Source organism: Leptonychotes weddellii, chromosome X (assembly GCF_054177405.1).
Source record: "Leptonychotes weddellii isolate Sample4059 chromosome X, ASM5417740v2, whole genome shotgun sequence".
In the NCBI taxonomy this organism is placed as follows: Eukaryota; Metazoa; Chordata; class Mammalia; order Carnivora; family Phocidae; genus Leptonychotes; species Leptonychotes weddellii.
In genome coordinates this window covers 67,690,144-67,707,684 of record NC_138385.1, presented here as the reverse complement: position 1 = coordinate 67,707,684, position 17,541 = coordinate 67,690,144, and the positions used below count along the sequence as shown (strand labels likewise).

At 38.6% G+C, this 17,541-nt stretch overlaps 1 protein-coding gene across 1 annotated transcript; it reads right to left on the bottom strand.

Annotated features, from left to right (window-relative positions):
- Window positions 1-14,211: 14,211 nt before the first annotated feature.
- GSPT2 (G1 to S phase transition 2) lies at window positions 14,212-16,744 on the bottom strand. Its single transcript, XM_031019702.2, has 2 exons — window positions 16,638-16,744; window positions 14,212-16,530 (listed from the first exon to the last, which is right to left on the bottom strand). The coding sequence occupies exon 2, from the start codon at window positions 16,517-16,519 to the stop codon at window positions 14,636-14,638; it is 1,884 nt and encodes a 627-aa protein (XP_030875562.1). The 5' UTR covers window positions 16,520-16,530; window positions 16,638-16,744; the 3' UTR covers window positions 14,212-14,635.
- Window positions 16,745-17,541: the final 797 nt, after the last annotated feature.

The window sequence follows — 17,541 nt, the reverse complement described above, 5'->3', positions numbered from 1 at the left end:
AAAGGCTACTCTAGCAATTGGCTATTAGGCAATTCAGTTCTAGCTGAGGATGTTTTACCTTTTTTTTTGATAGCAGTTGTGGGTACTAATAGAAAATGAACAAGGCTGGGGAGCCTGGGTTTCTCAGACGGTTAAGTGTCTGCCTTCGGCTCAAGTCATGATCCCGGGGTCCTGGGATGGAGCCCCGCATTGGGCTCCCTGTTTAGCGCGGAGCCTTCTTCTCCCTCTCCCTCTGCTGTTTCCCCTGCTTGTACACTCTCTCTCTGTGTCAAAAATAAATAAAATCTTTAAAAAAAATGAACAAGGCTGTGTTAAATGATCCTAGTTTTTAGAGTTTTTCATATTCCTTGTCATAATTGTGTGCAAATTTGACAGCAAGAGTATTATAATGTCAGCTTTGGTTTTGTAGTTCTATCCTTACTTAACATTGGAAACACTGGATGAGTAACTTCTGAGAGCGTGTTGGTGGAAGTTATAGGTAATGGGGACTCCTTAGAATGGAAATACATTTTTTGTGTGTGTTTAACCTAAAATTTTGCCTTTTTCTACTCCCATACTTGGCTATCAGGCATTTCAGCTCTGACTGAAAGTGCTCTCCCATACCTTACTGTAATAGTGGTGGGCAGTAGTGTCTGAAAAAGGATGAAGCTGCTGAAATGCCTTATAATTCTTGCTTTTGTGGTTCTTTGTGGCCTCTCTGTATCCTCGCAACTAGCACCCCAGGGTGTAGCTATAGATGTGGATTCAAACAGGGCCTGACATGGAGAGAAAGCTTTTACTCAGACATTAGGCCCCCTCAATGCTGTTGCTATGGGAGATGATGCATCCTGATTGTGTTGTTGCCATGGTAACCATGCACTTGACCCAGTCTTGTTCAGACCTGACACACCAAAGACAGATTTTCCTCAGCTGCCAGCACCATCTCCTTTGTCAGTTCAGAGTGAGAAAAATGGAGTCAACAGAATTATTTTCCCAATGATATTCACTACTGTAGAAGTAATTTGGTGCCTAATTGGACAGGATTGCTTCTGTAATTTTTAGTATTGTGAGCCGGTATGGGCACATATAGATCATTTGTACAATGTGAAATACTGGATAAAGCACACCAATTGCTTTCCAAAGTGTTGAAGGAGCACCCAGTTCATATATTATTCATGATTTTAATGAATTGAAATAAAGTTAACTAGTGCTTATTGAGCGTTTTCTATCTACCAAGCTCTACTCTTTATCCTCTAAAGGTAGCTTGATTAGCACCAGCTTAGTATTCAATGTATAATAAACCCAAAATAATATATGCATGAGATAATGGTGCATGAATCATAACAGATAGGAACAGAGAACAGACAACCTGATAGGTGAGAAATGGTTTTTCAAAGTAGTTTTAACTTACATTCCTGTTGCTATCAGTAGATTTGACATCTTTTCATATATTTAAGGGCCATTTGTATTTCTTTTTCTAAACTATTTGTTCTGCCTTTTGTCATTTTTGTAATGGATTATGGTCTTTTTTACTTGACTGTAAAAAGTACATTTATTTGGAATATTAGCTCTTTATCTTTTATATATTTGGGGGGAAATATTTTTTCCCAGTTGATTATTCAATTCCTATTTGCCTGTCTTTTTATTAGTGTCCCCTCATTGTTATTATTTTTCATTGTGTATTGTAGCTATTCTTTCATGTTAATTTTTTCTCCAGAGAAACTTTAGAAAAAACTCGTCTTTCTCTAGGGAACAACTTGCTGGTATATTTATATTGAGAATGCATTAAATTTGGACACTAGTGATGTTGAGATTTCCCATTCAAAAACAAAATATAATTTTTCTACTTTTTATGGCTTTCAGGAGTCTAAACTTTTCCTCATATAGCTTTTCCACATTTCTTGTCAAATTTATTCCTAAGAATGTTATCTTATTTGTTGCTATTATAAATGAGATTTTTGTCTTCCATTATATCTTGTTTCTGGTTATTGTTTATATGTATAAAAAGTCATTGATTTTTGTATATTAATTTATATCCTTCTAAATTTACCAAATCTTTTATTATTTGTGTATTTTTATCACTACATTTTTTGACTTGTCCCAGTATGATATAATCTGGAGTTTCAATTCTTTTTGTAATTCATGTACCTATAATTTTTTTAAATTTTTTTTTTAGTGTTTGTTTTTTAATTGTGGCTAGTAACTCCACTGCAAGTTTGAATAGTGAAAGCTGAAATATTTGAAAAAGTGTGGACAACTTCTCCTTGTTCTTGACCTTAGCAGGATGGTCTCTTGTGTTTCCTATTATGAATTTTATTATTTATTTAGTATTGATACAAAATAGACACTTCCTTAGAAATATATGCTCCTATTACATATATATATATACATATATATATATGAAGTACCTCTAATTTCCTATTTTGTTGAGTTTTTTAAATTTTATTTTGTTTTGTTTTTATTTTTTTTGAATAAGTGTTGTATTGCATTGGATTCTTTTTCAAAATTTCTGGAGATTTTTATATGATTTTTCTCCTTAGGCCTATCATAAGGTGAAGTATATTAACATATTTCCTAACTATTGAATAACCCCTGATTGACTACAGTAAATCCCACTTGTTCATGGTATATTTTTTCTTTTTTAAAAATATTTTATTTATTTATTTGGGAGAGAAAGAGAGCACGCAGGCAGGACAGGAACAGAAGGCGAAGGAGAATAGCAGATTCCCCACTGAGCACAGAGCCCACCTGGGGCTGGATCAGACGACCCTGAGATCATGACCCTGAGATCACGACCTGAGCCATAATCAAGAGTCAGACACCCAACCAACTGAGCCACCCAGGCGTCCCTTTGGTATATATTATTTTCTTAATGTGGTGTTAGATTCTGTCTACCGATATTAAATCTAGAAGATTTGCATCAATATTCATTATCAAAATTGTTCTATAACTTTACTATCTTTATCAGGTTTTGGTATCAATGTTATTCTCATTTCATAAAAATAATTTGAATTTCTATTACTTTTCTATGTTTGGAATATATTGTGTACCATTAGGATTAATAACTTATGTAGCATTGATTAGTTGGTGATTAAGTTTTTAGTAAAATTCTGTGAAAATTTTAAGGCCTGGTACTTTTCTGTGAGGCAGTTCTTTAATATGTCTCCCTATTTCTTCTATGGAAATTGGTTTCTTTAAGATCTCCATCTCAATTGGAGTTATTCTTGATGAATTATTTTTTCCTAGAAAATCATACTTATCATTTAGGTTTTCAATTCATTGTGCAAAGAATTATTTTGTTATTATTTAAAAATTTTTCTCTGTCTTAATGGTTATTTTCCTCTATTAATTTCTTATTTTGTGTATTTGTGTTTTCTACCTATTTATTTATTACATTAACTAGTGGTTGATTCCTTATTATTAATTTATTTTAAAAATTCAGTATTTTGATTTATTTAGTGCTACTATTTTTCTATTTCCTATATCTTTAGTGTTTTTTGTAATCTTTATCATTGGTTTCTTGTGTTTTCTTTTGGTTTACTTTGTTTTTTGCCTAACTTTAGGAGTTGAAAATTCAATTCATTAATTTTATTTTAAAATTTTATTGATACAAATATTAAATTTAAATTTAAATATTAAATTTCCTCTATAACCGTTTAAATATTTCCCACATATTATAATATGTACGATTTCCATTATCATTTTTTTTAATGCTGCAATTTTGGTTTGTATTTCCCCTTTCACTCAAGGCTTTTAATAGAGAGTTTTATGGGCCCAGCATGCTTCTGTTGTACAATTCTGTTGCCCTTAATAGAGTTTTTAAATTTTCTGATGGAAAGACTTTTTAAAAAATTACCTTCATTGTCTTATGATGAAAAAATGCTGGTTGTGTTATTTCTACTTTATTGAATTTGATGATACTTTCTTTGTGATCTGGCATATAGTAAAATTTTATGAATCTTCCTATATGCTTGAGATGGTATTTTTCTATTGTCTAGTTGTAAAGTTTGATATATACCCAGAAGATCCACCATATTGATTATGTGGAATGAGGTTCATTTTCTCCCAGCAGACTTTGTAGGCACCCTTAGAGGGATGGAAAAGGAAGAGTTTAGCATACAGGAATGAAAAGGGGTGCTTTGATCTGGGGACTGCTACATAGCCAGAGACATAAAATTCTCTTGGCGATCACAAGCATTCATTTAGTCAATAAATATTCAGAAATGCCCTCTATGACAAGTCATCTTTCACTTAATTCGGATTTCTGCTTAAAAGGCATAGGCAGGTCTAACCACAGCGAAAATCCCTGTCAGTCTCATTGTTACACTGCCTTAATTTTCTTCTTAATGCTTAGTACTCCTCTGCTCATATTCAGTTCTTATTTCATTTAATATCTCCCACCCCACTAAAATATAAACTCCACAGGGGCACAGACATTTACCTGTTTTGTTTTCTATTCTATCTACACCACCCGGTATATTGCCGGTCACATGGTACACTCTAAATAAATGTTTGCTGCATGATGTATGAATAATACACACTCCATGCCTTCAGAGAATGAAACATCTGATATAGGGGCAGGCACAATAATGTTTTTTCCAAAAGTAATCAAATATGATGTCACTATACTTCACTACCTCATTTAACATCCAACACATATTTAATAAGCACCTGTTTTGTTCTTGTCCCTATGCTAACCACTGTGGATATAGAGATATATTCAGCACAGTCCCTGAATTAAGTATCAAATCTAGTAGGAACATTTCAATGATGAATTGTGCATTAGATGGTTATGCATTTAGCTCCAGTAACAATAACAACAAAAAAATCAAACCACAACAAGAATAAAAAACAACTAACAACAAATTAAGCTAGTGGTTCTCAACCTGTCCAGAACCTCAGAATCACCTGGGACATTTTCTAAAAAGACAAACTCCTTGCAAAATGGTAAAATTTTTACGGAGGAGAATTTAGCAATATTTAGCATATACCTGTTGTCCCATAAATCCCAATTCTCAAAATCAAAGAAACTTTGCAAAATATGAAATTATTGTTGATTATAGCAACATGTGTTATAACAAAAACTGGAATAATTAAATATCCATGAATAGAGGACTTGAAAAATAAGATAATTGAACATTATGCAGCTATATAAAAGAATGATGACTATTTCTAGATACTGATTTAGAAAACTCTCCAGGATATAATGATGAGTGAAAAAAAATCAAGATGGAGAAAGCAGTATGGTATAGTTATCACTTATAACACACAATGAGTATGAATACATGTGGAATTATAATCAAAAAACTAAAAAAAATGTACATATGGGACAGAAGGCACAGACTGGAAGGGACAGGAAGATAAGCTGGACTTTGCTAAAATATGTTCTTTAGTAGGTTTGACTTTGGCATTATGTAATTTTTTTTACATATTTATAACAACTAATTGAATAAGATAAAAGCAATGAAAAGCAAAATGAATCTAAAAGACTTTATCATGAACCAAGTTGGTGGCACTACAATATAGAAACTATTTTTTTTAATTTTATTATGTTATATTAATCACCATACATTACATCATTAGTTTTTGATGTGGTGGTCCATGATTCATTGTTTGCGTATAGCACCCAGTGCTCCATTCACTATGTGCCCTCTTTAATACTCATCACCAGGCTAACCCCTACCCCCTACCCCCCTCCCCTCTAGAACCCTCAGTTTGTTTCTCAGAGAAACTATTTTTAATGATTGTAAAATACAATCATTTGTCCTGTAAATTCCTAGTGGAATACAACCTGAGAATCAAAAGAGTCATGAAAATTTTAAACTGTTTTCAGAATCAGTTTTTTTATTGGTATTGTTGGTATGTTCTTTTTTTTTTTTTTACATTGTTCATTGTGAACTGTGGGCTAACAATAATGAGTAATTTTGTTGGTGTCATTGGGAGTCAGGACTGTGTCTTCAGAGAAAGTATATATTGATGAAAGATCAATGACATAAAGTGTATACCCTGAAGCCATGAATTTGAATAAGAAGTATCGGTATAAACTCGTGTTGTATTTTACTTCAAAAATACATGTTTCTTAGCTCTGCCCTCTACAAAGCACTAGAAACTGTGATGAATCCGGTAACATGCAGCCATGCACCATAATTTTGCTCTCTACCAAGCATTTTCCACTCAAAAATACATCAAGATTACGTGATGAATTAGCTAATTTTAGGAAATGTATAAGGTGAGCTGAGAACAACTTGTACCAGAAGGGAGGAAGGACTACTGTGCTAATGTAAGAAGGATTCAAGAGCTAATCTGAAAAGCCTAGATGCCTAAAAATGCAATAGCTCGAGCATCTATAAAAACAGTAATTAAATAGATTTAAACACATTAAGTGAATTTAAATATTGCATTCATAGTGATTCTGAAAATATACTCTGTGATAACCTTTAAAAGTACTAGGGAATAAATTCATAATTTGAAACTGGTAAATAGAAGGAAAAAATCAAATAACAATCCTTCCATTTATCCACTGTGTTACCAAATAATTAATGTGAAGATTCTCTTTAGAGAAGTATGCTGGCTAATAAATGAGAAGGAGAAATAAAATATCTTCATTCTACAATCTGTAATGGAATATTAGATCTAGGTGATAATCATCAGTGTCTGCTAACATCATAAAAAAAGAGATAACCAGACATTATGTGTCTCCAGATGGAAATACACAGCACTACTTGTGAGGTATTCTTGCTAAAAGAAAAGAAAAAAAAAAAAGGAACAAGAAAAAAACAACTTGGAACTAATAAAGGCTCCATCTCTAACAACCAATTTATAGGTAAATCAGGAGACATATGGATATATGTTAAACAATGACAAAGGGAGGATGTCAGCAAAATCTATGAAACTCTAGAGAGTAAAGGACCCAAATTCTTCAGCAAATAAATTGCAAGAAAAACAAAAGAGAGAAAGGAAAGAAAGGAACAACCTATAGATTGAAAGTGACCTAATAGGCATATTAACAAATTATAATGCATGGAAGTAAACTGGATCCTGAGTTGAAATAAATACTTGCTTATTTTTAAATAAATATTTGAAATCTGATTTTCTTTTTTATTAAGTTTTTACATTTTAATTCCACTTTATTGTTAACATACAGTGTTAAATTAGTTTCAGGTGTACAATATAGTGATTCAACAATTCTATACAACACCTGGTGCTCACCAAGATAAATGTACTCTTTAATCCCCATCTATTTCACCCATCCCCCACCCCATAACCATCAGTTTGTTCTCTATAGTTAAGAATTTGTTTCTTGGTGTCTCTCTTTTTTCCCCTCTTTGTTCATTTGTTTTGTTTCTTAAATTTCACATGTGAGTGAAATCATATGGTATTTGCTGTTCTCTGTCTGACTTATGAAATCTGATTTTCAAATCAGAGACAGAGCCTTTATTAGATTCGGGTTAGATTTTTCTCCTTCTTCTTTTTGACAAGAATATCTCATAGGTAGTTCTGTGTGCTTCTATCTGGAGACACATAAATGTCTATTGATGGATGAATGGATAAAGATGTGGTATATATATACAAGGGAATATCACTCAGCCATAAAAAAAAAATGAGATCTTGCCATTCGTGACAACATGGGTGGACCTAGAGAGTATAATGCTAAGTGAAATAAGTCAGACAGAGAAAGATGAATACCATATGACTTTACTTATATGTGGAATCTAAAAAACAAAACAAACAGGGACGCCTGGGTGGCTCAGTCGGTTAAGCGGCTGCCTTCGGCCCGGGTCATGATCCCAGGGTCTTGGGATCGAGTCCCACATCAGGCTCCTTGCTCAGCAGGGAGCCTGCTTCTCCCTCTCTCTCCTTCTGCTTGTGCTCTCTCTGTCAAATAAATAAAATCTTAAAAAATAAAAAATAAAAAACAAAACAAACAAAAAACAAAAACAGAATCATAAATACAGAGAACAAACTAGCAGTTGCCAGAGGGGAGGGAGTTGAAGGATGAATGAAATATGTGAAGGGGACTAAGAGGTACAAACTTCCAGTTACAAAATAAGTAAGTCATGGAGATGAAAAGTACAGCATAGGGAATAGAGTCAATAATATTGTAATAACATTGTATGGTGACAGACAGTGGCTACACTTATTGTGGTAAGCACTGAGTAATGTATAGAATTGTTGAATCACCATGCTGTACACCTGAAACTAATATAACATTGTGTGCCAACTATACTTCAATTTAAAAAAGTTAAAAAAAAAGAGAGAAAAACTATGTATGAAACAATTGGAAAATGTTAAGCGAGGGATGGATATTTGAAGGTATTTAGCAATTATAATTAATTTTTAAAATGCAATAATGTTATTGTGCTTATATTTTTAAAGTGTCTATATCTTTTAGAGATACATACTGAAATAATCTTTTACTAAGTGATATGATGTTTAGGATTAGCTTCAAAATAACCTGTGGGTAGAGGGAAGAATGTGGGAGTATAGATCCAAGAATTCTTAATTGTTGAAGCTGTGTGAGATTTACGTGGTTTCTTTATATTATATCTTGTCATGTATCTCACACTATTTATAACAGAAAGCTTTTTTTTAATGTCCAAAGCCACAATGTAGACTAATTTTTTTTAAGATTTTATTTATTTATTTGACGGAGAGAGAGAGAGCGCACAAGCAGGGGGAGGGGCAGAAGGAGAGGGAGAAGCAGGCTCCTGGCTAAGCAGGAAGCCCTATGCTGGGCTCTATCCTAGGACACTGGGATCATGACCTGAGCCAAAGACAGATGCTTAACTAACTGACTAAGCCACCCAGGCGCCCCAATGTAGACTAATTAATCAGAATTTCTGGGTATGGTGCCAGGGCACTGGTATTTCTCAAAGCTATTTTCAATGAATTTACTATGCAGCTAATGTTTAGAGACAATAATATAAATAAACAGGGCCTTACCTTCGTCACCCCCCACTCAGAATAAGAAGTACAGAAGTACACTTGCATTGGTTCAGCAGCTCAAAGATGCCACAAGGATACCAAAGCCTCTAACCTCCTACTCAACCATTTTCAGTAGGTTGACTCTATGACCGTATGCATGTCACGACATGGCTGCAACAGCTCCAGGTATCTCTATCACATTCCAAGTACCATCATCTTTGCTCACATCTATCCTTTTTATTAAGAAACAGCCTTTTCTGTGTAAATCCCCTGCACATTCCGCATATACTCTACTGGGCAGACCTGGGCCACATGGCCACATTTAGACGTAAGGGAGGCTGGAAAGAACCATCATCTAACAAAGGGGAATAGGATAGCCATGACTGGATTGGAAAAATTCTGAGTATCCCCCCTGGACTGGACATACTGCTTCTTTAAAAACAAAAAAACAGTTTTTCTTACCACAGGGCATTGGTAGGAAAAGCTATTGGGTCAACAATCAACAAATCCAGTAAGAACCTGAGCTGGTTGGGTCAAAAACACAGTCAAGGGTAAGGACTGAATATGCCCCGAGGGGAATAAACTCATAAGCATTGAGTCACATACCATTTCCAGGACTTTGGTAACTTCTACCTTGTTCAGGCCTCACAACAGTCCCATAACAGAGGCAGCCAGCATTATATCCATGTTATGCATGAGGGACCAGAGACTCATAGAAGAGGGGTGAGGTGGCTTGTTTGGGGGTTCCTATTAGTGCCTCCACAGCACATTACTTTACCCCTCTGCCATGGGCCATAGTTCCTTCTCTGGCTTACCAAGATCACTTTCTGAAACATAAACAGGGGAAGAAAAAGAGGTCCACTGTTTCCTAGGCAGGAAGCAGACGTATTTTGATGCTGGCCACTTCTCTGATGATGGAGTCTTCTGGCAGAGGTAGAGGCACTACGGTGACCTAGAGCAGAATTCGCCCTTCATGGTAGCTGTTAGTGGCGGTCTGCACACCCAGCTCGTATGTGTTATCTGGGATTCTACTGACTCAGTCAGGCACTGGTAGATAGTGTGGAGCCTGACACTTGTACCTGGGGGTCTTGGCAATGTCACCATCTGCAGAGTCGGCTTTCTTGCTGCCAATATTGCCAGCAGTTTTGACCTTTTTGTCTTACAGAATGAATCTGACATGCATTCAACATCCCCCCCCGCAAAAAAAAAAAAAAAAAAACTACCTGCATGCCCAGTTCAGATTCTGCTATGAAATTTCTCAGGCCCCCAACTTCCCTCCAGGTCTTGAATACCGTGCCATCCATAGAGGCAAACAGTTCTTCTTGAAATACATTAAGTTGTGGTCACTGCAATGTTTTACTCACCACCAGGATCTTGTGAAGCCACCTCTCATCCATCCTGAATCACCGTCCTTTAAGGTTAGGGCCTCCTTAGATATATCTCCTGCCCTTCAAACCCTCTGTGTGCCCTTCTTTTTTTTTTTTAAGATTTTATTTATTTATTTATTTATTTATTTATTTATTTATTTATGTATGTATGTATGTATGTATGTATTTGTCAGAGAGAGAGAGAAAGAGAACACAAGCAGGGGGAACAGCAGGCAGAGGGAGAAGCAGGCTCCCAGCTGAGCAAGGAGCCTGATATGGGGCTCATGACCTGGGATCCTGACCTGAGCCAAAGGCAGGCCCTTAACCAACTGAGCCACCCAGGTGTCCCCTGTGTGCCCTTCTTAAATATGTGAAATGCATAGTTGCAGCTCATCTACTATTTCAGACCACAGTTCTTTTTGGCTTAGCACGCACTGAGGAACACGGATGGGGATAGAGCATTCTGTCATTAGCACCACTCAGAGATAAGCCTTTAGATGTTTAAAAAATGTATTTATACATTTTATTTAACCTATTCACATATACCCTACCAAACTGGCAAAAGAGGCTAAAGCAGTTTAGAAAGCTAAATAATATATGTTACATGAACATCAGTTAAAGCAAGGTGCCAAAAGAAAGACAAAGGTAGAAATCAAACACTAACCTTTAATCCAAGGACTGTCAGTTAAACCTACAGAAGCCATTTGGGGTCTGTCTTAGTCACTTGCCATGTGACAATGTATTCGGTGAATTTATTGGTGTGGCAAAAGGTCACTGGCAGAGCTAGTAAAAGCACTCTCTGGAGGAGATAATTCTAGTCTCTGTTAGAGACTTTAGGAAGCCTTTTACTAAGTGTACCAAATGTGACAGAAGAGTTTTAAGTGGATACATATTGGATACATAGTGTATCAAGTGAGAGATACACTGACTCGATTGCATACAGCAGCCTGACTATGGACAAGTCTTTTTGTTTGTTTTTGCCCTCTCATGCTAAAATTGGGGGACAATATTCTCTGCTTAGACTTTTGAAGTTCAGCAATCAAAGAGAACCTTCATTAGATGGCTGAGAAACGTCTTCAAATTTTCTGTGTAGGTAAATTCTGGTTGCTTAATAGGAATCTGTAGAAAATAAGGGGCTTTGCTGAACTTTTTATTGATGGCTGATTCTTAGAGCTTGAACCTTTTGCCCACTAACTTATAAAAGAAATCATACAATATTTTTAAGGGTAAGTAAAGCGGATATTGTAACTGAAAACTAGAACAAATGGAAATATACCAACAGTCTCAACAGAAAATATCAAAAGAACCCCTTTAAACATAAACATAAAATCTGGATCAATGTGAACATGTTCAAGTGCTCAGGTCTTGGCAGAACTTCCATGGTCGTTGGAGAGTTTCTTTTTTAATGGTCATGAAATGGTAACTAATCATCTCCCTACTGAAAAACAGTCCATTTTAACTAAAATGAGTTGAATATTTGAACTGCAAAATGTTTATAAGTAAACTTTATAAAAGCAGGTTCTTGCATTGTAGTAAAACAGAATCAAGAAATTGTGAAAGGAGTGTCTATTTTGAAAAAGGATTTATCTTTTGAAGACAGGAACAGTAACCGTAGTTAAGTATTCAAAGCACTGGCAGTTTGTTCTGGGTACCAGAGAAAGATGCTCAAAGTGAGTGATGTGGGAGGTCTGCTAGCTTCTACCCAGTCCAAACCTTCCCTTTTCCTTTTTGGGTCTCTGCTGCAATACAGAATAAGTTGGCCCCTTTCCCTGAATTTCAGATTTGTCCCATAATGACCAGAGAAATAAAGGCAGAGGTTTGGGAGAAAAACTGCCAAGAGCCAATGGGTAGACATTTATTGAGAAAGCCTTAAGCAGGAAGTTCATAATGTTTTTACAGCATGCAGCCTGACTTGGGGAGATTCTACATTATATTGGTTGCCAGATGAAGCTCTGAAGACAGTTAAGTTAAACTGGCCTGAAATGGAGGCAACAGGGGACCTCTGAAAGGACACTGCTCGGTATGCCCTAGGGAGAACTAGTGTTGTGTATTGCAGGACGGTATTCAGGAAGTTAGAAATGTTATCATGAGTTTATGTCCAGTTTCCTAAAGAGCCAGTCTGGTGTCTCCAATCACCTGGACGATCTGTTTTTCACTGAAATGAAAAGAACTAGTTTCTGAAATCTATTTCCAGAGGTTTATGTCCTGGTCTCTGAAGTATGTATACATGCGTGCACGCACACACACACACACACACACACACACACACACGGTTCAGAGCTCCTGGTGGAGAATTTGCTCTTCAACTGGCTATTGAGAAAGACATTTAGGAGCCAGTTTTTGAGGGGAAATTATCCAAATTGGATGGAGAAAAAGTTCTGTCCTGCTTGTGGCTTTGGCCTATTAGTGAAAGATATCTGCAATAATCCTATCGGTAAACTACTAAAATTCTGAAAAATGAGGTTGATGCAACACCAGAAATATATTTTTTTAAGTGGCTGCAGGGCAAAACTTCTGGCAGACACTGAATTGGTCTGTTTTGTACAAAATTCAGAGCACAGAGGCAAGAGAAGGAATCTAAAATAAAGATGAAACTCTTGCCACTGACATTCTATTATTAAAGGACTGGGTCCAAGACAATATGAGGTGTATCCATGTGGATTAGGTTAGCTGACATAGGACAAAAGAAAAATCCTTGTTTCCCATGTGGGTGCCCCTGAAGATCTATGATGGATGAGTCACAGAACCATGCTATTGATGCTCTGAAAAGACCTGTGGCTATCTCTGACAGGTTAGAAATCCTGGAGGAACATGGGTACACAAACCAAGGGACCATGGCGTACCTTGCCTAAGCATGGGCCCAGGTTGTTCTGCAGCCAGTCTCCACCCCTTTCCAACCATCCCATGAGTGTGAAGAACAGGCCCTGCCCACCATTGGGCAGATGTTCACATTGGGTCACTACCACTTACCAAGACTGAAAGCTCTTGCAGCTGTAGATAGTTATGCAGGTTATAAAGCTGCCGTCCCAGCAATCAAAGCAGCCACCTCAGGATGGAGAGTTGGATGTTTTCCTTAATACACTGTTCAGAGACAAGTCTAGTGACTCTGACTCAAAAGTGGGCTGTGATCTGATTGTAAAAATGACCTTCTACCTTTCCTACCAACTCCAAGCACGGAAGAATACAAAGGTGGAATGGGCTAATTTCCCAGCTCGGGGCCCACACTAACCCTTACTTTTCAGGAAATGACTTACAGCCCTATTGCAAGCATGTATCTTCTCAACATTCATGCCCCCTATCGTGTTGTATCCCGCATCACAAGTCTCATGGTGAACAAAGCAAAGGGGTATATTCAGATGATGGAGTATGGATAAGAGTTTAGTCAACATAGGGTCTGAATCCCCAGGTCCACTTGTAATGTGGTAATGCTTTCTTCTCCAAATCACAAGTGGGGAGACAGAAGAGCTCCTTTATTGATTCGAATTGGACAGAGAAAACAAAATTCACTGGGAAGAGCCCTCAAATAGATTTTTTTTCCGAATGGAAAATCTTCTTTTAATACAAACCTGTGCATTGTTTGTAAATGCCTCTTTCAAAACAGTGAGTGTAGGACAGTATTTAAAAGCCCGAGTAGGGGTGCCTGGGTGGCTCAGTCGTTAAGCGTCTGCCTTCGGCTCAGGTCATGATCCCAGGGGCCTGGGATCGAGCCCCGCATCGGGCTCCCTGCTCGGCGGGAAGCCTGCTTCTCCCTCTCCCTCTCCCCCTGCTTGTGTTCCCTCTCTCGCTGTGTCTTTCTCTGTCAAATAAATAAATCTTTAAAAAAAATAAAATAAAAGCCCAAGTAATATGATGTGTTCAATGACTTGAGAAAGTAAAAAAGCTAATTGAATACTATTATGTACAAATTTTTAAAAATATTCAAAAGCATTTCAGATACCAATAAGAGTTTCAAATGGAATATTTTATTGACATGTTAGTTGTCTTTTTAACATGTACACACACACTGACACACTCTGATCTGCGTGGAACAAGGGTTGTCTAAATATCCTAAGAGAAAATGAAAAATTAAAAAATATATTAATTTTTCATTGTTATAGACAATTACACCCACATCACTTACAAAGCTATTACTGGTTCTGTCCAAGGGAGCAAAATGGCATAGGAGGAGGAAAGTTGTGGGTCAATTCAACAGTGATATAACTGAGATCTCAACATGAGAAAGCTGACAAAACATGGATTTTTGCTGTGAATTTTCTCTTTGCAAAATATGAAGAAAAGTCTGTCAATGGGCAGTAAATAAGAGAAAGTGGTGAACTTTTGTAGTCAATTCTCACAGTATTGTGCAGGGGCATCAAGAAAACTGCTTAGTCCTTCTCTGGGACCAGTTTCAGAACTTTTCCAATTGCAATGGTCTTACCCTCATCTCTTAAAGTAAAACGACCCATCTGAGGAAAATCTTTGAATGTTTCAAGGCAGATAGTCCCTGCTGTCCTTAAACGGGCAATGCACACTTGATCTTGTTTCACGAAGCGGGGCCGTGTCTTACTTTTCTCTCCTGACTTTTTGTCTACCAAGGAGATTAAGGCTGTTATCTCAACTTCCTCAATACAAGTATGAATGTGCAGCACCGCATTATAGCCTGGGCAGATGATGGACTTGTGCTCAATAATCACTATCTGAACATCAAAGGTGCGTCCAGAATGGCACAGATTATTGGGGTCACAAAGTATGAATCCTGGAAGAATCTCTTCTTCTTCAATTCCCTTCAGTCTGATTTTAAGGTTTTCACCTGGGGCTACATAATCAGTTTCAGCATCATCAGAAAGAATTCCAAGAACTTCCACATTGTGCTTGTTTGGCATCATCACAAGCTGCTGGCCCTTAAAAATGGATCCTGATTCCAGCTTTCCCAGGACCACAGTGCCCATATCCTTGTACTTATCCACAATTGGCAGTCTAATTGGTCCATCAATTGATCTGTTGAAGTTTGGCATATTATCCAAATATGGAATAAATGGTAATCCAGTGTACCAAGGGCAAAAATCTGATTGCTCTTTAATATTTGCCCCCGTCAGCCCTGAGCAGGGCATAAAGTGAATGTCCTTTTTGGGACTAAAGCCGACTTTTTTCAAAAAGGGCACCAGTTTTTCTTTACATTCTTCATATCTCTCGCTGCTCCAATTAACTGTGGGATCATCCATCTTATTAATAAGCACTACTAAATGTTTTACCCCTGCTGTTTTTGCCAACATCGCATGTTCTCTTGTCTGTCCACCTTTCTCAAAGCCAGTTTCAAATTCTCCTTTCCTGGCAGAGATTACCAGTACAGCCAGATCAGCTTGAGAAGCACCACCAATCATATTTGGGACAAAACTCTTGTGTCCAGGAGCATCTAAAATGGTGAAATGTTTCTTTTCTGTTTCAAAATAGGCACGACCCACTTCTACTGTTTTACCCTTGTCTCGTTCTTCCTGATTTGTATCTAAGGCCCAGGACAAATACCAAGTTTCTCTGTTTTTTTCTTTAGCTTCTCTCTCATATTTCTCAAGTGTCCTTTTGTCAACCATTCCTGTCAAAAACATGATTTGTCCTCCAATGGTTGACTTTCCAGCATCTACATGCCCAATGAATACCACATTTACGTGTTCTTTTTTAGGAGCACCTGAGGGCACGAACACAGATTTAGCTTTTCTCATTTCCTCTTTCTCCATCATTTCCTGGCCACTTTCTTCTGGGGGCCCTGAATCTCCCAAGGAACTACCCCCTGGCTCAGCTTCACTTACTTCTTTATTGTGCTCCCATGACTCTTCTGGGATCATCTCCACCTCTCCATTTTCTACAACAGGTTCTGAAAGTTCCATGGTAACGGCTGAATTGGAACCTTCATGCAACACTAACTGTTCCTCTTTGGAATGTTCCACAGGTGCCCCCCGTCCCAGCCTTTTACCTTGAGGGTCGCCCGCGCCGGGGCAGGTTTCATCGATGCTGGTGATGTCGGCCGGGGGGGTCTGCGGCTGGGCCGAGCCCCGCAGAAAGGACGGCACGAACTCCGCGGCGTGTACGTTAGGCACGAAGGGTTTGGCATTGACGTTGAGCTGCCGGCTGAAGGCCGAACTGAGATGCTCCCGCTGGGCCTCGGCAAGCGCCGAGGAGGCTCGGTCTCCGCTCGGGGCCGAACCCGGGGCTTCCATGTCCACCTGGTCCCAGCAGTCGGGCGCCGAGTCGCTGCTGCTGCTGCCCGGATCCATGGTCTGAGGACCTGATGGGTGGCGGGGAGGGAGCGGGGTTAACACGCCAGAAAGAGCGGGCTACGCCGCCAAGGGGTAAGGCTGCAGGAGCGAAGTGCCAGGGGGGAGCGACACGAACCTTAGCGGCAGCGCGGCGGCAGCTAAGTCCCAACACTGCATTCGCAACTGCGGCAGCAGCAGCAGCAGCAACAGCAGCAGCAGCAGATATGGCGGCTCAACCCTCTCCTCTTGTGTGTGAGCGGATCTCCTCCCCCAAACCCCAACCACTTCCGACTCCTCCACCGCCGACCCAACGCGGGGCGTGGATTGACCCCTCGCTGCCATCCGTACGCTCGCCTCCTTAGTTCTCAGCCATGGGCTAAGTCCAAAAGTAGAATTTGTAAAACGAAATTGTCCATTCATTTCTGTTCACACGGTCTGGGAGAGCAATTTGACGGTGTAATGATTAACCCTAGACTGGCACACGTGGTTTACAATTCTACTCAAAGATCCAAGTAAAAACGAGAATGGCTATTGAACAAATGGAGGCAGGAGATGGGTTAACTACCCTGAAACCCAGCAACCAAAGGAAGACATTAGTGACTAGAGAGGCACTCATGAAATAGATGAAGATGTACCTGAACCTAGGAAATGCCACTTAAGATCACTCATTAATTTGAAACCCAGAGGCTTTTTGATTTTCCTTCTTCCGGAGGGCCCCCGTAAGCCTGTAACTCTTGCTGATGGCTTCTGTGCTGTAAGGATGGGGTTAGAACTTGTTTTCATGTTAAGCACCGTGGCTGTGTATGTGGAAGGAACGCCGAAGGAAAACCTTGTCCCGGTGAAGCTGCCCAACTTACAGCTTTTGTGCAGGTGCCTGAAAAATGGCTACCCTAAAATGCTCTGGTGGGTCCCACAGGCAAACCCTGGACTCAGATCATTTGTATGCTAACCAACTGTATCCTGCCCCACTCACCAGCACCTCCCCAGACTACACTCTGGGTCCACAGTCTTTCTTGCCCCATTCTGGAGGCTTGGAACCC

Bases quoted from the DNA above. Each gene is read 5' to 3' on its own strand.
- GSPT2 (XM_031019702.2), bottom strand. From the start codon at position 16,519: ATGGATCCGGGCAGCAGCAGCAGCGACTCGGCGCCCGACTGCTGGGAC.